We start from the raw sequence: 27,334 nt of genomic DNA on the forward strand, positions 1-27,334 counted from the left end.
GGTAATATGCCCTATGAATACTAAGGAGTCATTACTTTAGCTGCAATTAGTCTATTATGTTTTCAATTGTCATTATAATTTGGAGGGTTTTTTTCACAATTCAGTAATGATGTTAAGGCGCTTCTGAGAACTCATTAAGAAAGTGTGGAATTGGAGTTTCATGTGAACAGGCTTTTGTTTTCCTTCTTTTCTCTCTTTTGTTTCAATGACCTCTTGAACTTTGGATCACTGATTCAGTTACAGCCTTGCAAGATCTAAGACGTACATTTTTTTTCCTTTGTATTTTTTCATCTTACAGACTTGTAGGAGGAAATGGAAAGAAGTAAATACCTACCCTGGAATGCCTGACAGTAGCAATCAGTACTTTTTAATAATATTATTACACTCTTTTCAGGATGTTACAGCACTAAGTACAGATGAAAAAGAGGATTTGGCATCCACAATTCAAGTGCTATACAGTTGCCATCTGGGCATTATCTGCTTGTTGGCAGGATTTAGAATATGAATCTCTATGACTGGTGAGAGGTATCAAAGAAAATATCAGCTGATTTCAAATTAAACACGTGGAAGAGAAGAGAGAGGTTTTTTAGGTTACTCTTATTAATGGACTGTGATGTTCTACAGAACAGAAAACTAGCCCTTTTTTTTTTTTTAACAAACTAATAATCATCCTATATTGAATTTGAAAGGTTTGTTTTCTTAATGGATGATGGTCCTTTGCACAGGTTCATTGGCCATGAGACAGATGTTAACCAGGCTTAGTAAGAACATGTTCTATAATTTGGTTTTCAGAGTCTGGGGAATTAAGACATACTGAAATTGTAAAATCTGGACAAAGCTGATTTTCAGTGCAAGAATGAATTACTGCATTAATGAAATAGCCATTCATTAGTTGAACTCTTGACCAAAATCTACTTTCTCTCTAGCTCAGAAAAGAAACTATATTCACAGGAGAAGCTCTGATATTATCTAGGTATTCAGAAATAAGTTAGAAGTGGGTGGTGAAACATCAGAATTAAGTATTCAGCTTTGCATGTGAGTAAAGGGAAAATGAGAGAGCTGTTTACTGTGGGAAGAATCAGAATCATTATGCTAGCTGTGGTGCAAATAGTGTATTTCTAATGTTATGCTGTACTTTTTTTTTCTTATCTACCACCAGTAAGGAGCTACTCATACTGTTGTCTGAGGATGAAAAAATGCATTTATCTGAAAAAGAGTTAATCCTGCTTAAGTATACAATTATAACAAACTAAAGTCTGATTCTGAAAATGTGATGAATTGAGGCCTATAAATAAGTATTTGTGTTAGTGTACTTAGTCTGAAAACCTCTTCACAATTTGTAATATACTTGAAGTCCTTCAAACTCTTCAGTGAAGTAGAGAAGATGAATATTGCTGGAAGATTAACACCAGATCTGATAAATCAGGAACTGTAAGTCATGTTCTCCAAATACTGGAATACTGGTTTTGGGTAAACCCCGAAGTTTTTTCAAACAAGTGCTTGCTCTCTGAATTGTGACTCCTTAGTTTTCAGAATACAGCTGGGATGTATTTGTGAGCTTCATTTTACAACCAGAGGCCCAGAATTTAGTTTGCTTTGATTTTTTACTTCCAGAGATGACAGTTCTTTAAGAATAGCATTAAGATCTATAAGCTCCTGTTGGCACAAATGTTGAATTTTCTTTATTTGCATGTTAATTCCTCAGTCTTAGAATTGAATTGCTATGCAGCTGTGTGAAGCTGTAAAGAACTTTATATTTTCCCTTCTACATGACAGTACTTTTCTCTCTCTTTTTTTTTTTTTTTTTTTTTTGCACAAGTCTCTCTGTATTCCAGTAGTTTTTACTTGTCTTTGTAGATCATCATTACTGTATCTTCCTTTAACAGAATCCTGCACAGAAGAGGGACTTTTCAAGATGCTATTAGTAGAAAGAATGCATAGAACTTCTGTATCTGGTAACCCAATGAACCAAAATTTCAGAGCTTGTCATCCCAGGTGCCTTTCTTGCTAGTTTGCTAGACATAAGTGTCCCCACACTAGCAGGAATTGCAAGTGTGGGGAGTACTAAACTGACTTTTTTTACAGAGTGTGCAAACCTCTGAGGAATTAGTGTTTGTACTGATTAGACATGTCCCTCTTTCCTTTGGAAATTGTATGCTTTGCAACAACATGCACTTGTCCAAAATCAAAACCATTAAAAATACAAACTCTGTTGACCTGAGGAACAGTCAGACAGACAACTCAAGAAAGGACTACCTTGAGGACAGGTAGAGGTCTGTAAATTTCTTTTTACCTATTTCTGGAATTGAAATGGAACTTGTTGCCTTGCAGAGACAAATAGATGTGATTTTAGGTAAATTGGTGTCGCTTTGCTGCATTGTGTATCAGTAGCATCATTCTGTCAAACCTGGGAAGACCAAATCCTAGAGAGAATGGTAGTAAAAAGGTCATATAGAATGGAGAAATGTGCCATTAGGGAGGTCCAAGTGACCTATCTGATGCAGTGCATGGAAGTGGCAGAATATGCCCAGACTTAGCCCAAACTGATGCTTTCTGGGCTAAGCCACCATCACAAAACCCCAGTAATTTCTGGGGTCACAAGAGTTTCTCACCAAACTTCAGCAGTGTAACAGCTGAACCCTAGACTCACCTGTGTGAAGAGAAACAGATCTGACTCTCTGAGTCTGAAAAAGTTTGCACCAAGAGACTTTCCACCCAATTAAAGAAGACTGGCAGTTCTGTGAGGAGATTCTAGGCTGCAGCAAATGTTTATGACTGTCTCAGGCATTCATCCGGAGACAACACTGCAACACAGGAATAAGGGGAAGGTATTCTTCCATACTGTCAGCCATGTCTCTGCAAAAAGTTAAGAACTAGGGATAAGAACTGCAGTACAACTGGAAAGCAATTCCTATCAATGAGGCCAGCTTTTATATAATTGCAACGATTATCTTTTGAGACATTCTTCATATCATCTAAAACAGCATAATTTCTATTTTGTTGCATTCATGAACAGGAGGATATAGAATATATTCAGAAACAACCTGTAAGTAATGAAAAAAATTATGCACTGCCAGGAGTGTCTGAATGAAAATAATTCTAGCACATGCAAGAAGTGCTTTTTCACTCCCTGACATATAACTCAAATCCCAGGTATTTGCTGCTCCTCAGTTATATATGTAGTCTCAACAAATTATTAGAGATTTTTGTTCTGAGTGTTTCTATTTTCTCCTTTTTATTCTTCACCAGTGAGAGCTGTGAGATGTGGCTAGAATACTACAATGAAGAATTATCTAGAAGCCTTCCTCCTCATCCAGACAATCCAACATGTTACTGGAATCCAGACCCAAAGCTTGAGATCTGTAAGTCTTGAGTCCACAGTGGCTCTCCTCATTTCCCATTGCTCAGAATTCAGGTGGAATTTTCACCAAAGCTGTCAAGACCCTGGCTTTCAGTATCTCAGCCTCCAGTGATGGTGATAATGATGGATCTATCTTACAGAAGTTTGTAATCCAGATACATGTTTGAAGGACTGTATGTAGTAGATCCAACAATTAGCTTTGAGAATAAAATGAAAAAAAAAAAAAAACAGAATGAAAACAAGGCTGTGAACTAATAATTGCATCACAGAACCATGTTTCCATGTTTCTGAAAGTGACAATGTTCTGCAAGTTCTACAATGATCTGTGTAGCTGATGCAATGCTTCAGAAAGTAGTTTGTGTCTTATCACATTTCACAGTGCTGATAAAACAATGATATGTGTTACTTCTCCTGGTGTGCAAGTACTTCCAGTAACATTCCTGGTGTTCCCAAAATTCAGCCTCATGAATTTTCTTCCTTGGATTCTTCCAGTTTTCACAAGCAGTTACAGCAAAGACAGACTGGCAAGGAAGAATATATGATGGAATTCTGCTACTTTCAAATGTGGGAAATGAGGATGTGGATTATGGTGCTCAAGGGAGAGTTAAGGAGGTGAAAGGAGTAGGAAAGTGAAAGCTGATAAAGCCTGAAAGAAGCCTGCATGTAGGTAACTATGCCCACATATTCTGGTTGTTCATTGTTATATTTTGATATTGTGAAAATGGCTCTTATACTGTTGTTATTTGTAAATTTCCCAGAAGTGGAATAATTAAGAGCTACCAGTTCTCTTGTGCATGGTGGCTTTCTTTGGCTGTTTTATTTTGAAGTCCAGTTTCATGCCAATGGAGTGAGTTAATGTCTGGTTATGTTGAGATGATTCTTAAATCCTTGAATGGGTTTCCTTGGTTTTGAACTAGTTCTTGAAGAGCTGAAACTGTATACAGTCGTCAATGCCTCAGAGTAATTGGTAGGTGAAATCTTAGCAAATGACAGAGACTTTCAGTCTGTTAAGAAGTTCTAAGGAGTGCAAAACCAACATAAAACGATGGGATATAAATTAGTCCAGTGGTTGTCCAACCCATTTGTCTTCACATTTATCTGAAAACAGGTTCTTACTGAGAGACTATGAGGAAAAGAAAAAGATAGAGTAAATTGTGCTTGATTGCCCTCCCTGCAGCAAGGGAGCAGTGGGATCTAGGGCCTTGGTAAATTGCTAGTTTCCCTAATTTATTAGCCAGTGATGACTGTATCTGTGAACTCTCTTTTAATTAAATTTAAATTTGAAAATATTTAATTAAATAAAATAATTTTAATTTGAAACTATGAACAAAATTGAACTGAATTGTGTCATGTGAAAAAGTACTTCCTTTTCTTCAATATCAATGCCTGCACTTGTTATTTCTTATGACATCTTATTTTTCCTTTGTTGTGAAATATAGTTAGGAGATATTGTAATAAATAGCTACTCCATTATAGCTTCAGCAAAGAATTAATGATTTTTATGGACTTTTACAGCAACTTCTGTGGCTGTATTTTTTCAAATCAAAAAAATGAAGTCTGTTTAATTCCTCCTTGTCTTTCACTAGAACTTCATTCCAGCCCTGTCACCCTCTCTGGGCTGTTCACAGTGAGTCTGAGAACTCTTGCCTGTACTAATGCCCATTTGAGAACTCGTGATTAGATGTAGCACATTTCCCTTTCCCAGGTGTATTACTTTGCACTTGCCACCATTCTAGTTCACCTGTTAGGTTATCACAGACTCATTCATTATTGAAGACATCATTCTTTACAGTTCCAGTATTCAATATCCTGAACAAAATGCTTCCTCAGTGTCCTAATTCTCAAAATTATGAGAATTGGCTTTGCATTTTGGACATTTTACTGTACTTTACTGAACTTTCCATTTACAAACGAATGTAGCTGACTTTACAGCTGATTTTTAATATTTTTGAATTTTTTAAAATTTCAAGTCTGCTGTTATTCTGTAAGCAAGACATGTTTGTATTAAACTCAAAAAAGTGTTTTGAGTTTTCCCTAGTGCACTTTCAGTCCTTCTGCCCTTGACTGAAATGTTAAAAAAGAGACAGTGTGGTTTTACAACAGTCCACCAGTGCTCAGGCAAGATGCTTTGATTTTTATGTGTTCTTTCAAACAGTTTTTGCTTTGTCAGCAAGCAAGGTATTGATGTTGCACATTTGAACTAAGATAAAAACGCAAAACTGTGTCTTTGTGGGTGGGAGATTGCCCCTATTGTTAATTCAGCTGGAATCTCATGAAGAATGCAAACTGAATAAAAGTGTAACAATCTGTTATTCAATACTTTGGCCAGCAACTAAACTTATATTTTGCAATTAAGTTTAAATCAGCCTTCAGTTAAGGACTACTAGCAAAATTAAATTATTTTAGAGGAGCTTTTAAGTTTTACTATCTTCAGTTATTTTAGACTTTGTTCTTGAACACCCCTACTGTTTCTGCTGCTCTCAGAGATTAAGACTTCAAAAACCACACTGCTCTGTACTTTCTCCTTTTAAATGCTCTATGTCCTGCTTAGGTTTTCTCTTTTATGGTATAATCAAATTTTATCTGATACAGACTGTTATTTTTTGTGGGAATTTAATCTCTGCTGTTATTGCATTTTAATTCTTAGTCAAATCTGACTAAGAATTCACTTAGAATTGTTCTCATAAGCTCTTGTGAAGGTAGATTTCTCTGTATTCTGTATTGCCAAATGGCTCAGAAATAACGAGTTGTAATTTAATTTTATGAACTTTTCTGAAGTCCTTGCTTTTAGTATTTGCATAGATTAAGATATATAGCAGTTTTTGAGGAAGATGTTCCACCCAAAGGTATATTTATAGTACAAATACTTAGGACATTTCCTTATGATTTTCTAACTTTCATGCCTTGTAAAATGCTAGCTATATTTTATTTTCTAACTGATTGCCAGCACACTCAGAATCTGAACATCATTTCTTCAGTGTTTTTACATGAAAATTGACGTTTCTAGGTGCTGAATACTTCCTAAGCTACCTTTTCTTCTTTTTTTTTTTAATGTAACTGCCTGCTATTTAAACTCATTACTTTAACTTTAAAAATATTTTTCCAAAATATTTAAGATTTACATGACATAATTATAAAATATATATTGCTCACATTGCCTTAAAACTGTGGGGTGTAGCAATATAAGAAGGTTTAAATCTTGTCATTTATGAGTGGCTATATAAATAATGATTATTAAAGACTATATACCAGACTTGATAAGACATTCGTTTCACACAGAAATACAGCTACTGAAGGGAAGGTCTTTAAAATAGTCACATTGTAGGTCAATGTTTGTATATTTTTAGCTGCGGTTGGCCTGAGTCTACTATAAAGATTCAAGTCTGAGATGAAACTGTAATGTTTCTTCAATTGGTTTTTTTTTAACCTGACAGGATATTCTGTTTACAAGATGACTGGACATCTACTAACTTTGTAATTTATATGCCCACACTTTAAGACAGACTCTATTTTGGACACACACAAATCAAAGCACGACTTTTCCTTTATTTCCTTTAAGTATGTGAAAGCTCAAATTAAATAACTGTGTCATCCAGTTATGTAAATTGCATATACAAATACCCATATGAATGCATGAACTCATTTGTGCATGAAATGTACAAAGGCAAAAAATTAAAACTGCCATGTAATTCAGCTTTTACAACACTGATGTGCTTATAAAGCTTTGGGTGGCAAAGAAAGAGGGAAGAGCTGTCTAGAAAGAAGGTAAGTTACTTTTTAAGTAATATTTTATGCATTAAAAGAAAGCCATAAACGAAAAAAAAATACACCCCTAGGATGTCCATGAATTTGTTACTCATAGCAGGCTTCATACCACAGGAGATGTCTACAGAATTCCTCTGCAGAGAGATCTCAATACAAATACATAGGCAGCTCAAATTCACTGACAATCCAGGAAGTGCTTTACTCAGAGAGAATTTGTTAATTATTTTCTCTATAACTGAGACAACAGAGATGAATGTAAAACTTTTTATCGATTTGGTGGGTATTAATTACTCTGACTTCTAAATTCCTTTCTATAGACCACACAAAAATTAGAATTTCTGGAAAATCAGAAAATGTGACAAATTTTGGAAATCTGGAAAATGAATTCATTGCTCTGGTGGCTAGTTAAACTGACCGAACATTGCTTAACTGCTTCTTGGTTTTCATGTATGAACTATATTAACTGAATCAGGAATACTGTATTTCTTAAACACAGAAGTGTAAGACTGACTTTTATTAATGTTTTTAACTTCCAGCTTAACTGTGAGTACTAAGATGTTTCACAGGTACTGGTTATGTGTCTGTTCTGCCAGAATGAATTAAAGGGAATTACTGCTAGATCTTTCCTCTTTTTTTTCCCCGGGAGAGAATTAACTGGCTCCACAGGTCTGTTCTGCCTGAATGAGAGACTTTACATCTGTTGAAATTACCATAAATATTGTAGCTGATATGAGACAGCACCTGGGGCCTTGTAGAGGTGACAGCCTTTTTTCCACAGTACACTTGTCAGCCAGCAGACAGGAGAGCACAGGAACTGATTAGAGGCTTCAAGCAGTGTGGGTCCTGCTTCAACAAACTGAGACACATGCTACTTTCACAGCGTCTTTTTTGAAGAGATGATGAACCGATCCCTCCCTGTTGTCTGCTCTGATGTGAAAGCTTAAGATGAGCAAATTCAAAATTCTGGTTCTTTATGTTTACTGCTATTAATTTATTATGATAATAAAGGAGAGTGCTATTGTCAAAAAATATTAATGATTAACAGAGGATAGGGGTTTGATATGATTGATAGCATTTGCATCTAGTTACTCTTCAAGGATCATTTACTTTCTGATTCCAACATTAAAAAAGCAAATATAAAACCTAATCTCTTAAGCTTAATAACATTAGACTATTTTCTAGAATTATGTCTGTACATCTGCTTTCTGGATGTGGGAGGCTGAGTCACTGTGTAACAGTCCCCTGTCAAACAACCTAATTTAATCCATCATTATAACTAAAACAGTAATGTGGATCTGCTGAGCTATCCTACATGCCTTTACTAAAATTTCCATCACATACAGTCATCTTCTTTGCTGCCTAATAGCTAAAAAAACCCCTGAGAACAATTCACCAGCAGTTCATCTGAAGGGAGAAAGAAAGCAAAGATGCAGAAAGGAAACATGATTTGCCTAAGGTTATACAAAATGCCACAGCACTGACTTTCCACATTTGACATCCACAAGTAGCATTGGGAAAAACCTCCTTTTTCTGCTCATGTCCAGATGCTGCATTTTTCCTGGCTTAGGTAAGGGAGTGACTTGGAGACTATGTCAAGTTCAGTTGCTAGAACATTACCCTTGTTCATTGTAGGCAATTTTAAGCAACTGCAGCTACAACTTGTCTGATAGTTGTGAACCCTGAGAGTGCTTTGTTTTATTACTTAATTTTGTGTGTCTCAGTTTCATCTCATTGAGGGAATAGACCTTATTCCTTACTGGGTATTTTTAACTGGCACCATCCATTGCATTCCTTTGATAGCTAAACTCAAAAGCATCATATGCACTTCTGAGGTTGCTTAAGATTCCATCCATGGAAATCCCAGCTTTCTTCTCTTTGTCAACACTTCCCATAGTTTGTGTAGCAGTAACTACTATGAACATTTTCGTAAAGTTTCAGGAACAAAACGTTGTGTCTCTGAGTCTGCCCCAAACAAAATCACTCATGTCTCCTGCAGTACTCAGTGTGGTTGACTGTTACTGAAACCCTACAGAGGCAGGGAAGTCTCTGTTTCTTCCAGAACCCACTAACAATACCTACATTATTTGAGTTAGAAACAGGAGTGAATATAAACTAAGATATTATGCAAACTACATATGAAAATGCTCTTCTTCTTTGACGTAGATTTTCCATGCTCATTCTTTTAAAATGTTTTTCCACACAGCCTTCTTTTTTTTGACAGAAGATCCATGGTTTGTGTTTGTACAGAACCCTGCACACAAAATCCTGGTAAATGGTTAAGACTCATTTGCACCATATTAGTGTTACTCCCATAAACAGTTTGGACAATCAGTATTGTCTAGTGCACAGTGTGTTGTACTGGTACTCACAAATGGGGACTTTTCTTGATTCTGTAATTGCTGTATAATCCTTGGTGAGCCAGCAGACCTCAGTTTTACTCTTTCTGTACTCCTATTTTCCTTCCCCATCTTGATGTATGTTAGTAAACAAACTGTAGACTTACTGTTTTGCAATGTGCAGCAAAAATTAGTGTCAGGTCTAGAACAGGCTTTTTATGCTTTGGTATGATTTACCAGACAAAGATATTTAAAAGAATTGCAGAGAATTTAACACCACTTGCATTTAAAAGTACTTGTCCCTGTAAAAGTAAATTCCAAGCCCTCAAAATTTTGTGGAATGAGAAGCAGTCTATTAAACTGAACTATGACTAGAACTGTGCAAAATATTTGCAAATAACCCTTACAAAATTTTTGTAGCTTTACTATTTCTCACTAATATTATGTTAAAACTATGCACTTTGTAAAGACTGGCCATGAATAATTTTCGTGGAAGGGATTTCAGGAAATCCCTTTTGTCAAGAAAAGATACCTCATTCTGACTGCATTATATTCAGGAAATAACTGAAACATGCATAAAAAACTTGTGGGTCAGTTTTAAGGACTGGACTTTCAATTTCATTATAATCTTGCTCTAACAGCTCAAAAAATGTTAATGCATACTGCTCTTATTGCAGGTACAATTTTCTCTGACTTTGGCTATTTCATGAGTTGAATTGCTATCATATTCATATACATTGGTTTTATATAGCTTTTGGGGACAATGTATATTTTAAAATAATTGTGTAAATCAATTTTCATGTCATACGCTTCAAGGTGTAATGAAATGAGAAAGCATAAAATGTTTTTTCTCTTATAACTGCTGCAAATTCAAAACAAAAACAGAGCAAAATTGTCAGTCTTCTGTTTGTATAGGAATTAATATTTAAATTAATATTAAAGACCTTGCCATAATACAATCCAAATGGGAATTTATTTATTTGGTTATTTACATTGCCTCTCATATACCATGTTTTAATTTTGCCTTTGACTTTATATGAGATCCCAACTGGGAATGCTGACTTAGAGCGCTCTCATTTTAAAGACTGTAGACAATAAACAGTATGACAATAAAGAATACAGAGATGAATCTATGTCTAGACCACAAAAATAAATAATATAGACATGCATATAATCATATTTTCATATAAACATGAAAAGCTGGTGAATGGTATGCAAATAACATCCATTTTCTCCCAAGCAGATGTTAGTACTTGCCTGATAAAACACACGTCAGGAGATAGAATCTCATGGAGAAAGCTGCACACCTGCTTGAACCACAGGCAATGGGAGTAAGTCATAAGGTAAATGTGACTAAAAACCTCTGAATGTGATCCTGCATTGCTTCTTTCATGAAATACAGAAACCAGGGGTAAAGAAATGTGACTGGACTGACTTCATCTTGCATAGTTTATTTTCCCATCAGAACCGTTTACCTGAATAGCAGAAGTCTTCAGTTTCTCAATTTATCTTTTATTTCTATAACAGTGCATTAACTGTAAGTTGGATTTTGTTGTTCTAACTTCTTTGACATTCATGAAGTTGGCAAGGGAATATAATCATCCCCAGCCTATTTCTAATACCACAGAGACCATAGTTTATGGTTTTGCCACAGTTGCATCGGTCACCCTTGCGTAAATACAAAAGGAAATCCAGGATATCATTTCTATGAGACACTTCTACTCCTGCAAACAGCAAAATATTTATTCAAATAATTGACAACTGGAAGAAACAAGTATGTTATCAGGATGAAGACCTGGAGGATTCACTTTGAGATTAGTTAAGAGGCATCCACTTTCTTTGCCAAACAAATACAGGAAATAAGAGATTTGCCTTCAATGTACTGAGTGGTCTGAAGACTAACTTGAGCAGTGTAAGTTTTGTCCACTGAATTATCCTATAATATGTAAAAAAAGATTTGAAGCATGCATAAAATGGCACAGTAGTACACCTGCAAAGGTTATATTTAATTATTATTTTGATATTCACTAATGCCTATATGTTCATTTTTGTACGAGAGTGTACAAAAATCCTTCTTACAATATATGTAAAAAATATGTAAAAAATCCTTCTTACAAAAACAATTTGTATGCTAAATGAGATATTGTTTAGTGTAGAAAAGAGCTTTTTTCCACAATTTTTAGAATATTTTGGAAAAGTATTTTATTCCCATGAGAAAGGGTATAGTCCTGCTTGTACTGAATGATTCTTAAAAAGAAATTACATCTGCCATTTGCGAATTGCATTGAGTTTTCTCTGATTGCTCCCTGCCCAGCTAAAGAAGTTTAAAATGTTGTTATTCACCTTGAAAATTACTATCTCTACTTCAAAGGGATCTCTAAGTATAATCCACTTAACATTAATATTTGCTTAATATTACAAGGCACATGTATGACAGTAGGGCAAATCTTACCAATAGAGAAGATTTCTCATTGCCAAATGCTTTTCTATAGTAAAGGAAACTATTGTTATAAAAAAAAGGATAAACAGCTTTATAGGGAAAGAAAAACACATAAAAAGAAGGGTATTTTTTTAATCCAGAGAATGAAGATTATTTTTAGAATGGGATTACTTGGAAATTCATTTTTCTGATATTTCACAAAATCTCTACTGAGAGCTGGTGACACAGCAAATGAGCTTGTTTTATCAAAAGTCCAGCTCCTTGTGACGCTTCTGACTCTCTAAGATGGATTTGCTGATCTTTGCCTGAACAAAGTTTTTCTACTTAGATTATTGAAAATCATTCAAATCCTTGTATAGGATGGCCTACTTAGTTTCCTGATTTACCTTGAGCTCTCTCAGAGAACCAGTATGATTGCAGAGTTATAAGGAATTGAGAATTGATCAGATAAATTCTCCTGAAATAATTCATCCTGCAAAATTAAGCAGCAGTGCCAGCTGATACTGAAAAAGGGTAAATATCTCTCCTTTTCTACTTTTAATGGTTCTTCTATCAGGGTCCTGCCAAGCCATGGAGTTCTTGCAGGTGAAAGGGACAAGAAGATGGGAGAATGTATGACACGTAACAAAACTATATAGTGGCTGGGGATAAAACCTACCATTATTTATCCTACAAAACGTATACTCCCTAGTTTCAGTGTTCATTTAACTTTCAGTATCCATATAATGTGTATGCATAGAAACAAACTTCACTTTTTTTTCTTGAAATAGAAGGTAAACAATTTTGTAATTTTGTGACTACCCAGGTTTTCTGCTGATGAATTAACAGCTTATACTTGTACACACTTCCTTTGGTTTTTGTGAACATGTGAGTCTCTGCTCATTTGCATATTTAAGAGCTCTTAATATTACATATTTGACAATCAATTAAATAGAGAACAACTTATTATCTGGATTCTCTATCAATCAAGGCAGTGTATTTGTGTTTTAGATATTAGGACTACACAGTGGATGATTTTAATTAAGTTCTCCAAGCTGATTTGTCAATAGACTAAAATCTATATTCTTTTCTTCAGATAATTGACAGAATAAATACATCACAGGTACATCCTAAACATTCATAACAAATCTGAGAGGTCTTCCACAAAACTTGGGTGGAATGCCAAGGCATACATCACCATAAGAAATTAAATATTATATCACTACTTAGAGGAACAACTTGCTAAAGAGCATTTGAAGCTTGTTAGAGCTTCTGACCAGAAGGCAACAAAACAGAACTGATGGAATTAAGTTTCTTCCAAACTTTCCATTCAATCTCATCTATCCCCTATGGACATGGACACATTGGAATGGGTCCAGAGGAAGTCATGAAAATGATCAGAAGACTGAAATACCTCTCTCATGAGGACAGGCTGAGAGCATTGGGATTGCTCAGCCTGGAGAAGAGAAAGTTCCAGGGACACCTTAGGACACCTTCCAGTACCTGAAGGGCTTATAAGAGGACTTATAGTGATAGGAGAGGAGATGGCTCAAGCTAAAAGAAGGTAGGTTTAGATTAGATATCAAGAATAAAATCTTTACTGTAAGTGTGATGGAGCACTGGCACAGGGTGTCCAGAGAAGTTGTGGATAACCCATCCCTCGTAATGTCAGAGAACAGTTTGGATGGGGCTCTGAGCAATCTGCTCTAGTGTAAGGTGTCCCTGCCCATGGCAAGAGGATTGGAACCTGATTTCCAACCTAAACAATTCTATTATAGGATTCCATTTTTTTCTAATCTATTGCTGAAAAACTAGGAGGCAGACAGATGTTTTGCATATCTGTGGTTACAGGCTTGTGTTATTGCCCACAATCAACAGTTTCAACTTTCTTGGGTTTTGGCACTGTGTTTTTGAGATATGTTATCTTTGATAACAATAGGACACTGTGGAGGAAATATCTGTTCAGAAAGTAAAAGAAGAGAGTGGAGAACAGAGTCAGCTTCATAGCAGCTGCATATTGTAGCTTGTACTGTTAGCCTGAATATGAATTTGGAAAACCATCTTTCAGTTTCTCTGTATATTAATTCAAACCTCTTATTACATTGTGTCTAAAACAGCAATAGCAATGCTATGTCTTTCTGCAGGTTATATAACACTTCTAGGACATAGAATGTTCCCTTTTTAGATTTTGGTGTGTGCATCTTTATAAAATTATTCAAAAGAGTGTGTGTGGGGGTGTATTTTATTTTTGTGGGTTTTTTTTTTTTTCTGTTTTTGTTTACCTGTGACTAAACTGGATACAATTAGTGGCAGGACCAGCATCTGCAGCATTCGCATGAGTAGTTCTCCTGGAAACGAAAAGTACTTCACTTCCCGATAACTCATCTTATATGATCGAAGAGAAAATCCCAGAATTACACCTGAAGGGAGGGAAAAGAGATCATTAGTCAGTCTTTTAAAGAAGCAGTAACATCTGAACATGAACATCTATAAAGTACTCACTGGACATACCATTTACTTTCTCTGGTATCATCTACTACTCTGAGTAGCCCTCCTGAAAATATTAAGTTATTGCCATGGTTTAGGAATGATGTTCCCAATTTAGTGTTCCCAGTGAAACACTGCAAACCACACCCTGCTTCCTCAGTCCCCTGCTCCCCTGCTCCCTCCTGCTGTGGTGGGATAGAGAGGAGAACTGGAGGCACAAAATGTAGACATCATGCTTTGACACAAAAACAGTTTACTGAAGACAGCAATGAAATAAGAAAAAGAACAGTAATCATTTTAATAATGAAGTGCAGAAGATGTGAATGATTCACAGACAAGTGCTCACCATGCAGAAATCCCCAACATGCTACAAGAACCAGATAGGGCCCCTTCCCCTGACCCCAAAAATGACATCAAGTTGAATAGAATAACCTCTGGGTCCTGGCCATGGCCCCTCGTGGCTTCTGCAAAAAATAACCCTCTCCTGGCCAGAATCAGCACAGTTATTTAGAAGGGTTTTTGCACTGCTATTTTTTAAAATCTGGATTACTGTTAAAGGTTTATCTTGAGTGCTAATGAAACAATCCCTGCTACTGCAGCCAAGTGTCTTGAATTCTGAGATTTTGAGTGCAACCCTATATACAATGCATATACATACTAGCTACCAGTCTTCAGAAGTCTTGTCCATGCCTGTTTACTCTGTGGGCCCTGATCCTACAGATGTGCTTCAGATTGAAGGAGATAACCAGGACAGACCTATTTGAGAATCCCCTTGTGGTTTAGTCTTTTCACAGTCAAAAAGAAGCAGGAGGTAAGCATCTTTACACATCTCTACCTTCAGGAATACTGACACTTGCAAAGAAGCAGATAATCTGGATTGAAAGGCCTTACTAGGTGATTAAGTGATGGGTTTCAATGCCTGAGGGACAGGAGCAAGGGAATGCCTAGATCCATTTATCTTCCCTTATCTATGGAACAGATAAATTATGCTTGAGATACATTTACAAATGGAAGCCATAGATGGGCTCACGTGTGGAAACCTAAACTTCCCAGCTACAACTTTGAAGATTTTGTCCTGTATTTGCCACCAACAGGTTTTTTAAAATATTTGTTTAGTTCTCTGGTTAGCTGACATGACCAGTTGCAATTTGCAATTGTTAAATGGCTTGGTGCCTATCTGATGTAGGACTTCCATACCCAGTCAAATAACACATGATATCTGAAACACATTACCCATACAGATGGTAAAACTCAAATATCTTTCCTTTCCATTCAAGACCCCATGTTCTTCACCATTGTCTAGTACTGGCATTTGGGTAAATTGTGTGTAGAAAGCTGGATCAGACAATTGATCCTGCTGCAAACCACAGTGGGTTTGCAGCAAAAGAATTTATTTTACTGGGTTAATTTTCAGCCAGGTCAATTCCCTAATGCAATTATTTTGTATGGCCACACAGGCGTTGGTGCCTTCCCTGGTAGATATGTGCCTCAGAGAAGAGTGGGATTGCTCTTTTTGAAAGATAGGCAGACTTAGGTTTCATAAAATGTTTTATGAGATCGCTCCTCAGTGATGTTAGGCAGCAGAGCATTCCAGCTCCATTCTAGATCATGTTAGAACTTAAGTATATCCTGAAAATGCTGTAACATTGAACAATTTTGACAACTGCTACTTCCAATTCTTAGTCACTTTGTGGTTTTGCTTTTATTTAAAGACTGATTTTTTTATTGGTACTTCCATAGAGCAGATAATAACTTCACGCCAAATTTTGCTACCTAAAATATGCTGTCATGCCTCCTGAACCAGATTGTTGACATCTGCTGGTGAAAGGAAACATCTATAACTCTCAATTTAGTGAACTTTGTTTGATCATGATTTGATCAGGTTGGTTAAGCTAAAGGAGTCCAGAAATGTCTTGCGTAGAACAGAAAATAAAACTGTATTCTAGAGAATAGTATTACAGAATGGAGAGAAAAGTAATTAAGAATGCAAATGACACTAAGTATGGAGTTTGTGATATGGAAGAGTGGCAGGACTAGAAGGCATTTGTGTAGTCTCATTCATGTTCTGTGGTCTCATGTAGCTAAAGTGCATTTTGCTTGCTTTTTTTTTTTTTTTTTTTTTTTTTTGGTAAAATTACATAATAAAATGCATAAAAGAAGGGCCTCTGAATAATTCTTGTTTAAAAGACCTGCCTAAGAGTTTCCCTTCTTTTCAATGAAGTTTTAAATTCTGCTGCTGAGTTACTCATTATTTTCTTTTTATATGAGAAACACATTTCTCAGATATAAAGAATCCATCTGGACTGGACTTTTGTTTCTGCAGTTAATGAGCACTACATTTTGACAACTGGGTAACAAGCAAATAGAGCTAGACTGGCTTCTTACTTAGGCAACAGTTCTGCAATCAGTTCCACATGAATTAATCCCTGCACTAGTACAAAGCCTAACTGAGGTTGGTAAGGGTTTATGAGGTTGCTATATGAACTAGTCCTTATGCTATGCTATAAGGGCTATCTGTTCCACTGCCATCCAAGCAGTACAAAGTGGCCTAAGATGGCTGTTTGAATGAATATTATTGGAAGTGAGAGTGAGTTTCTAAAGTTCCACGTAAACCTATTGAGCCAAAAATTATTGGCTTTTTTTGTCCTAACGCACTCTGTGCATAATTACAGGGTTTCCCAGCACTGCAGTTTACAGAAAGAATTTCTGCAATGTGAAAAAAAATGTGCCCTGGTAGTGTATTATGTTGAAATGTGTCAACACACAACAGCTACTAATTCTTCAGCCTTAATCTTAGCACTGTTATTGATCAGTTATATGCAGTCATGCCCAAGACATGAGAACCTTTCTCTGACTCAGTTTCCCTGCTTGAAATATAGATACAGCAGTAGTTGTTTCACAGATATTTCTGAAAATTGATTGTGTTCACGCAGAACAAGAAATTGAGACAAATTATTTCCTCATTGTGGGGTTTAATAATGAATGCAGGACAACATGATTTTACCAGTTCCTCTTGATTTTAGAATAAATTAAGATTGAACTTTATTTTCTGTTCTAGTTTGAGTAACTAGATTGTGGATATAATATCCCATTTGAAAAGTTTAATTAACAAAATTCTTGAAACAGAAAACTCAAATTTGGCAAAGTAGCTTTGTGTTCCTTGAATTAGCTTCTTAGAACCAACATTCACAGGCTTGAAATAGTGAGATAGCAACATACAATGATGATGCAAAAATAGGGACAATGGAAAAGCATCAAAATAAAGTCCTGAACCAAGACCTCGTAGGAGGTGCTCAACCTCTGGAAGGGGCACAGTATTCTAACAACCATCCACTACTTTGTGTGTGGTAGGAGTTTTAGTGCTTAGTACCCTTCACGACCAAGACTGGGAAGATTACATACTGGAACTGGCCTTTCTCAGTAAAAGTTTCAAGTTTCAGGTTAATTCTGAAAACTGTAATGAGACAAAGCCTTGTGTGAAATAAGCTCCCACAACCTGTTATGCAGGTTTCTGTGTACCCTTTGTAACAGAAAAGATCAACTAATCACTATCAGATCACTAAACACTATCGGAGTCTGACTTCTCAAATGGTTAATAGTGTACCATTTCTGCACTGCAGGAAAGAGTAGATTTATCTACAGAATTTGGGCTTTTTCTGGACAAAAATCAATAGTGCCTGTTTAAGTTAACAAGCTGAATTCTATACCTGTGTTTAGTATACAACAGAATCCTACTGTTAAATAGTTTGTACAGTTTATAATGGAAAAACAAATCAGCTTAAGAGTTATAAAAGGATTTTTGAGGTGTTCTTGTCATTGACATAGTTAAGTTTACAGAAAAAATTATTTGTAGATAATACTGTTGATAATCAGAAGAATCTAACAAGCTAAACAATTTTATTGCATTGATTTTATACCAATGTTTTTGTGAACCAAAATTAAATTCAATATGTGTGAATACAGTGACGAAAGGATTTAAAACTTGCAAGGAACAGAAGGTGGAAATAATTCTGGCAGTTAGGATGGAAATGGCAAATGATAGTTATGCTTTGGAATTCTTTATTCCAAAAATAGGAGCATATTCATGAATGGTCTTCACTTCTGGATGTTGGGTACCAGACAGGAAACAGTAAGGTCTTCATGTCAGACTTTAAAAACTATGGATATACTTGTATGGCTAAAAAAACCACATAACCTTCAATATAAAATGTCTTAAATGGATTAACATCAAAGTGTGATGAAGTAAGCAATAAAGTCGGGGTCTAAAGTAGCAAGACAAAAATACTTTTGTAATACAATTTTTTTTGGAAGAGATATGTTATAGAGATGTCTGGTTTTTAAAAAATAAAAAAAAAAATTCACACAATTTCCTTGATTGAATTTGAAAATGAGCTTCAAAGTCTTCATTGGAGAAAATGAAATCCTTAATTGTGTTACAAAAATGCGTTGGTGTCACAGTATTGGAGGGCTGTTTCACATGAATCTTTGTGTTGCATATATGAAATGGGTGGCACACCTACACATTAGTTTAAAACAACACAACAGTTTAAAAAAAATTCCAAACCATAATTCTTAGAAGATGGGAGATGAGGCTTTACCCACATCTAAATATCCATTCAAGAATTTTAGGGAAGCTTAAGCCTATCCTTCTGACCCACTTAGAAAAATTATATATATAAATTTAATAAAAAGAGAAGATTGCTTTTTTCATTATTTCAAATAATTCATTAAGTCTAAGTTATTGAAATGAATTCTTATGAGCTTCTGATCTCTATCTTATTTCAGAATTACACAGGAATTAAGACCATACAGTTATTTCAAACTTATATTTTTTTACAATGCCCATGCTGTCTGCTGCATTTTCAAGCAAGAAGTGCAGAATACTGACAGCTGTACTTCTCAATTGACCAAATATCACTTAAACATATTTCAAGAGGAAATTACTATCAGTGATGGTGCAAGAGCTGCTTTGTCTTTACCAGCGCTTGCCAGTTCAATCAGAACATACCACTAAGTTATATACACTTCTGCTTTTTACTGTAAATCTCAGAACACTGTTAAATGAGGTCCATATCAATATCCTTTCCCTTAATATATGTGGTAAAGAATTACTTCTTTTCCAGAAGGAAATAGAAAACTTCAAAAATAACTGGAAAAAAAAAAACCCTTACACTGAGTAGAATGCTGTTCTAAACTAACAGCTGTTAATAGTTCAGTTCCAGAAAACCTTGTAACCAGCAAGCAAATAACATTGTGTTCTATAACAGCAATTGGGCAAGAGCCATGAAGGAAATCAGGCTTCTACCAGTTTAATGGCACATATTTTGTTGTTACATATATTTTGTTGCTAACATATATATGTTAGCTCCACAGCCATTTCATTCCTACATTCCTGCAGAGCTCTGGAATGACTGCTTTTGTTCTTTGGGTCATTTGTTATTGCTTAATTTACCATTTTGTTCTGACACCTTTTTTTCTAACAGCCAGTTTCAGATAAGTCCACAACTGTATTTACTTGAGACAAACAGGTAAATTTCTTCTCCAGTGATAAGAAATACTTCAAGTTGCCGGCAAAATCTCTTAATTTGTTTCCTTGCTTGCCACAAGAATCACCCAATTTGCTCAGCATGACTTTGATTTTTATAATTCTTGTTTCAGAATTTTATATTGAAATTTATATTGTACACTCTAGTATACCTGGGGTATCACACCTGCCCTTTCCTTGCTTTCTGGTTTTCCTTATGTAGGTAGGAATGTATGTTCCCATTGAAATCATTTTATTGAACATAAATGCAAGGTTATAACTGTGTGATGACATTGCAGCAGAGAGTTTAAGGACCTGTGCTCCAAGTTGCCATATTAGAATCTGTATTAAAGTGGAATATGTATTGATTTGGACACAAGCAGCTACCTCTCCTTTGCCTGAGACATACTGTGAGAGTACTCATGGGAGAAATAATGTAGAAGAGCTAGATATCCTAGATATGACTGGGATCCAGAAAAGATCTGCAAAAAGGGACATGTCAGAGAAAAGCAAGTTTATAGTAAAGTAAGAGTCATGGTGATGTCAGAGAGTTGTCCACTGCTTCAGAAGAGAAGTCAGTGTGTTACCTTTGCTCAGGGGCCACAGGAGTGCTGGGGAGAGACAGAGTCACAATCCTACAGTCACAGTGCCCCAGGAACACCTGCCCCTGAAGGTTTGCTGTGTCCTGTAAGAGAGAATATTTTCCCCAAAAAATCCACACCAGGCTTCTAACACCGGTATTCAGTTAAAATTTGTAAAGATGCAGAGGGATTTTATTGTAAATGTGTATTGTGGGCATTTAGAGCTAGATTAACAGAGATACATGGGCACTTAATTCCCAGCTCAGAGACAGTCAAACACTCTACCTGACATCTTCTGCCCATCTCTGGAGGAGCCTGAATTCCTGAAACACCTTTATAGCTATAGCTATAAAGTACTTGCATGTTGCCTTTACTTGCAGACACAGCATCTCCTCCTTGGATTTTATGGACAGAAAGCATGCAAATGGAAAGGGGAGTCTGAAGTTCTAAGAACTGATGTAACTAAGCAATGAGCAAAAGCACCATTTGACCAGATGCTGCCAAAACTGGACACCAAATCTGAGGACATAACAGCTTCTGAGTGCTGTTAAAAAGGCATTTTAGAAACCATTGAAATTTGTCCTTTGCTATTTCTTTACTCTGGTGTTAGACTCATACACTTTCTCCCTTTTTTCTCTAGTTGTTTGGCTCATTTGCCTGTCTTCTCCAATTAAGAGGTAATTTTATTCCTTTGAGAATATGTCCAAAAAATTGTTCTCATTTTATCCAAGTTCAACTTCTCTGTTTGCCTTTAACTGTTTTTAATTTTTTTTTTTTTTTTGCTTGTTTTCTTTGAACTGTTTCTGTATTTACCTCTTGTTTGTAATTGATTTCTTACTTCCCCCCTCCGCTCCCTGCTCCCCTGCCCCGGACAAGCAATTGCAGGGCATTAGTAGCAGCTTTGGAATGAAGAGTTTTCACTGCTTGCACTGAAGCAGACTGTTCTTAATGGAATAGGGACATTATTCATGATTTCATCCTCAGACAAGAGACTTCATTGAAAGACAAACTATGCCTAGTTTATGTACTCTTGTTAGTCTCTGAGCTATATTAAAAAAATACTTTTGATGCAAAAAATAACAAATAATTTCATGAACAGGAATAATATCTTACTATGCATACACAAAAGCTCAGACATTCACTATATATACCAGATTATATTTTATATAGTATTATTTAGAATTAAGGTACTACTTGGTGCTTTATAAAGTTACTGTAATAGCTGTTCCTTTCATGTCTGGCTTTACTTTGCTGCTTCATGTTCATGACTAAAGTTAATGTGTTTACTCCCATAAAATATAGATCAAAACAGATAAGAAAGCTGCTCTCTCAAAGTTTATAGGGTACCTTTCCTGCTTTATTCATTCATTCTTTCCTCTTTTTCCTTGGCTGGAAGCTGACATATTCCTTTCCAGCACTGAATTCTACTTTTCCCTACTGTGGTTTCAGCTGCCCATCCATATTATTTTGTGTTTTTGACAGTATAGCTGCACAAAGGAATTGCAGACATTGAGACTGAGACCACTCAGGTCCAACTCCAACTTCCAGTCTGAACTTTGTGCAAACATTCACATAAAACAGAACTCTACTCTGAGGAACTTTTATTGTAGTTTAACAGGGATCTTGAAGTTGGATATGGACAGCTGCCTTTGTTTTTTTTTAATTCCAGCTTAGACACACACTACAAAGAGTTCATTTTAGGCTGGATTGTCTTGATATGCAGTTTAGCACCATCATTAGCAGGACATTCAAATTATGCATACATATATCTATGGAGCTAGTCCAGATTTTAATTTCTACAAAACCACCTGTTAATTTAGCTTAGTGCTGATAGTCTAAATCTGTAAATGACTTGTTTGACACTGAGGTTTAAGTATTTTGTTGAATCTAGATATGCCCATGCCAGAGCTATTTGGATCCTGGAACCTATGGCAGACTTTGTTGAAATACTTCTTTTTTGTCCAGTATTTTGCTGAGACATGCAAACAACCAGGATAGACTGAGAGGGAGCATTTCCCCTTGTAGAGTATAACATTTTTGCCAAATCGGGTGAAAGCTTTACCATAACACCTTTTTTGAATGTTTGATTTCCTCGGCGAATTCTTTCCATAAGAAAATCAGGCTCATGGATGAAGTTCATGGAATCATGTTACCATTTTCTTAAAAAGATAGCTAGGATGCTTTCAGTCCCTCGCTATTTGATTATGAGCCACTTCATCCCTGAAATCCTCAGTATGGCTGTGAAACTATTCAAATGCAAATAGAACCTTCCATCTTTTTCTTTTACTTGCCAACCGCCACTTCCAAGGCATGAATTTCCAGAAGTGTTTCATTTCAGTCAATTAAAATGAGGTATCATGCCTTACTTCTTGTGAGTTAACTCATCTTAAAGATACTTTGTAGCATTTTTTATTAATTTAGACATAGCCTCCATATAGGTAATGACAACTCTCTTCTCACTTGGTGTTATTCTGAATGGTAGAATTTTCCTATCTTAAAGGTCACAAAAATGGCACAGGGAAACTTGCACCTGGAATAATACTTAATTACACAGTAAGTAACCGAGTCCACAGTGTGACCTTTTAAGTCACTCCAGATAAAAAAAAAAGCTTAGCTCTGGAAATCTCTAAAGTTAATGGGCACTGCTCCATTTGCTTTGGAAGACTCCTCAGTTCTCACCCTTCTGCTTGTCTTTTTCTCAGAACTGCCATGACCTAAACATCTATTTGCCTAACTCCAGGCTAAGTCCTGAGGGACTAGCAAATGAACACCACTGTCACACAGAATGCACAGAATCATCTGGACTTGGGATACCCTGTGTCCCTGTTCTTGCTAAAAGGACCACTTCACAGCCTGGGGCTTCCTGTTACAGGTTAGCATTTTAATCATTAGGTTAAACACAATGCTGCCTTTTGCATTATTGGCATATACATTTGTCCTTAGAAGATTTACATTTCCCTCTGCCTAGTAACACAACTTTGAAAGGAATGGTGGAATTGCCTCCTCCTGTAACTTGCCTTTGGAGAGGAAAAGAAGAACCTAGCTCCTCAAGTGCTAGTGACAGCATTCCCAAGGACGCTCGGGTTTCTGCATCTCCACTGGGTAAAAATGTCTGGCAGGGTCCTGACTCAGAAAGGAGTGGGAGTAGGAATGCAAACCTGTTTGTTTGACTGCCTGTGTTTCTGGTAATTTTAGGCAGTTACATGCTTAGGTCGTGGACTTGTGCAGCTACCCTATTGAGTCTCTTTGCTCTAGCTCATGCACTAAAAAGACATACAGCTCTGAGATTTAGATTCCATGGGCAGCTTCCTTTGCTTGCATTTTAGGCTTTGAAGAACTTGATTGCACATCCGTATCTGTTTAATGCTTGGATTCTCAAGTCAATTTTTTTTTTAAAGCATCAAAATATATGTAGTAGACTTATTTGTCAACTACCTTTAGTTAGTACTCCCAGGAATTCCCTGATTATTGGTACTGTAATACAAAGGCAATTCTACTCTTTTTCTTTCATTTAGCCCTTGTGCATGGTAAAACCAAAGTATTTACTAGAGCCAGTCTGAGGGGCCAGATTATGTTTCAGTGTAAATGAGGCTTAAAACTTGTGATGCTAAATGAAACTAAACGATGCTTAAAATAAATCAATTTACAGTTATACAAACTTACAGTAAAATGTAAAAAACAAGCACACACTTTGTAACACTCGAGCTCATTTCTATTTATCGTCTTCTATCCATGTCAATAGAATATATATACAGATGCTAAATTTCAAGCAAGATATTGCATTTTTTTCATGTAGAGAATAGAAAGAGAATTCTAAAGGTGAATATAACTCATGCTAAAAGAAAGGATGTGGGAGAATAACCAGGAAATATGAGTAGCAGTAACATTTTGTTACTGTCCTGATTCTCCTGTGATCTTTCTGGCTTTCTTTGCCTCTTTTCCAGTATTTAATTATTTTCCTTTTCACTGTTATACAATTCATCACACCTATTATTTTACTCTTTTATTTTAAAAGGTCTCATGAAACCTTGAACCAAAGTAAGTTTCTCTTTTATGGATTTTAAAGGGTTACACACTCTGTGGTTTCATTGTGTTGATTGAAAGTACAGACACTGGCCATACAACTTCAAGTCTGATGGGTTGACATAATAAATGCAATAATCCAGCTTTTACTAAAATTCCTCTGAAATAATTTCCATTTATTCTTTTACTATTTTCCATAATTTCTTCCCTACTCCATACCATATATATATATTTTGTATCCATGAATAATTTAAGACTTCTTGGTGAGAAGCCTAGTTGTTCTCTAACATATGTTGTAGCCACCACAGAATATTCTGTGAACAACAGAAATGAAGAAATTTATATGTGAGACAGAAATTTCTTATTGCTCCTTACTGAGTACTTTTTTAACACCAGTTGCCTTGCCTTGTTGCTCCAAAGCTCCAGTTAAACTGAATTGTAATACGTTGTGAAAAAAAATATATGATGACATATGCTAAATCCCACTGAATCATAGAACCACTGAGGCTGGAAAGACCTCTAAGATCACTGAATTCAAGTCTTAACCCAGCACTGCCAAGTCCACCACTAAACTGCAACCCGAAGCACCACATCCATACAGCTTTTAAGTGTCTCCAGGGATGGTGGCTCCACTGCTTCCCAGGGCAGACTGTTCCAGTGTTTGATAACCCTTACAAAGAAGGAGTTTCCTAATATCCAAACTAAACATCATCTGACACATCTTCAGACCTTTTCCTCTTGTCCTATCCCTTGTTATCTGTAAGAAGAGGCCAATCCCCGCCTGGCTAAAGCCTCCTTTCAGGGAATTATAGAGAGTGAGAAAGTCCCCTGAGACTCCATTTCTCCAGGAGAAAAGCTGCTAAGACCTTGCAGCTCCCTCAGCTGCTCCTCACAGGACTTCTGCTCCAGACCGTTCCCTAGCTATATTGTCCATCTCTGGACTTGCTGCAGAACCTCAATGTCTGCCTTGTTATAAGTTTACTAATCATAAGATTACTGGATTTTAATTAAAAATGAAATTAAATACAAAATCTTAAGGAAATGCACAGCAAACAGAAGGACTTTGGAGGACTGTCAGAGGATATACACAACTAATGTGACTACAAGGATTATTTTATGAATCTGGTGGTAGCAAAACACCTGATTTTCCTTTAACAAGGCATGAAAAATAAAAATAATTAGTACGTCTCAGCTACGGATCTAAAAGTCTGTGCTACAGTACACTACAAATTATCCCAATGTCTGCATTTATATCTTAATTTTTTTAGCAGCCTTTTCAACATCTAGAATATCTAGCCCCTTTGTTTATTTCTCTTTAATACTGGATTTATTAGTATAGTTTTTCAAATGAACTTAAAGATAATAATTTTATAAAAACATTTTTTCTATGATATCATATAATCCCTTGAAACTTTCAGATGCCTGGTTATTTCAAGGAATTTTGCCAGAATTTTAAGCTAAATGAATGATATTTTCAGGAATCCATGAACAACTGAACATACCATCTTCAGCTACACCTTCATTGTGGCCAACTCAAAAGCATTTCATCTCCAATGACATCTTGTTCCAGCTTTACAAGTGCCAGGAAGGATTTAACAATGTTAAATATTTACTCAGTATACAAATCACTGGCATCTTGCTTATGATTTTGTTCTGCCTTGCAGTCACTACAGTAATTATAGTCCCTGTTAACTGAGAAATGGAAAGGGTTGGCAAACCCTAATACTAGTTTATTTCATGTTCTTATGTATTTTCTGACCCGTTTCAGGATCAACACCAAAGTTTTCTTGAGCATCCTTGAGATAACTACTGTTTCAGCTGACCATAATCTAATGGCATTCAGAGAATCTTCTTGTAAAGTCTCTTAGAAAACACATCCTACATGCCCCACACAGTTACTGCCATGCATTTCACCTAGGATAGCTTTGAATTTTGATTTGTAAGAAGCATTACTATATATATACATTTATTTTTAACTTCTAGAGAGACTTTTCATAATCTCAACAGCCTTTTTTCAATCTGCATGAAGAGTGAAATGAATGTATGCTTCTCTGGATTGTTTTATGACCATTGAGACATACTGCTTTTGAGCACTACTTTGCAAGCCCACTGATTTGACAATTTAGAGTGTTAGGATCAAAATATGCTGATATTTGGCAGATCTTGCATCTTTACTGTGCATTTATGCACAGCTGCTCTCTCCAGAAAGCTTAATTAGTTTCCACAAGGTAGCCAAGTTTATTGTTGTTACTCTGTGCCATGTATGGCAGTTCAACAATCACTGCTGTTTCATTTCAGTAACACCAAAATGACTTGTGGTAAGAAATGTGGATTGTGATAATATATTAACATTATTTTGTTTTGCAAGTAACTGTTAAGCTAGAGTACTGTTTGTATTTCACAGTCTCACTTTTACTGCTGTCTTCTTAATAGCAGAATTAAAGTTCTTTGCATTTCTATACTTTTTCTTCCTTTTGAAAATAATAATCTCTTTTGGAGCTTTAAGTGTCACTCTGAGTTTTATGGTGTGTGTTTATGCTTTTTTTCCTTCCAAAATTATAACTATTTTATACTTTAAAAAAAAGGTTTTGATTAGCAAATTTTTCAGAATATTACTTAGGAAGGTTTTGTCACTTAGTGAGAAATCAATTGCATTGGGCAGGTTCTTTAGGAGAGCTCTGAGACCAAGTCAGCCTTTGAGTTCAGCATAAAAATAATTAATTTCTCTTTAACTGCAGCCAACTGTCTTGATTTTCTTGCATATATCTTATATTCTTTTTTTTTTGTATAATTTCTCTCTTTATGTTTTAACATATTCTTTCACCTAAAACTCAGGTC

General features: G+C 35.9%; 1 protein-coding gene across 1 annotated transcript in view; it reads right to left on the reverse strand.

Annotated features, from left to right (window-relative positions):
• SLC1A3 (solute carrier family 1 member 3) overlaps positions 1–27,334 on the reverse strand; it is a 67,554-nt gene that overhangs the window by 33,330 nt on the left and 6,890 nt on the right. Inside the window, exon 3 of the mRNA XM_054003782.1 lies at positions 14,164–14,301. Within this exon, the coding sequence (XP_053859757.1) occupies positions 14,164–14,301 (138 nt within the window). The remainder of the gene's footprint in view (positions 1–14,163; positions 14,302–27,334) is intronic.

This window comes from Vidua macroura, chromosome Z, assembly GCF_024509145.1.
Source record: "Vidua macroura isolate BioBank_ID:100142 chromosome Z, ASM2450914v1, whole genome shotgun sequence".
NCBI lineage: Eukaryota > Metazoa > Chordata > Aves > Passeriformes > Viduidae > Vidua > Vidua macroura.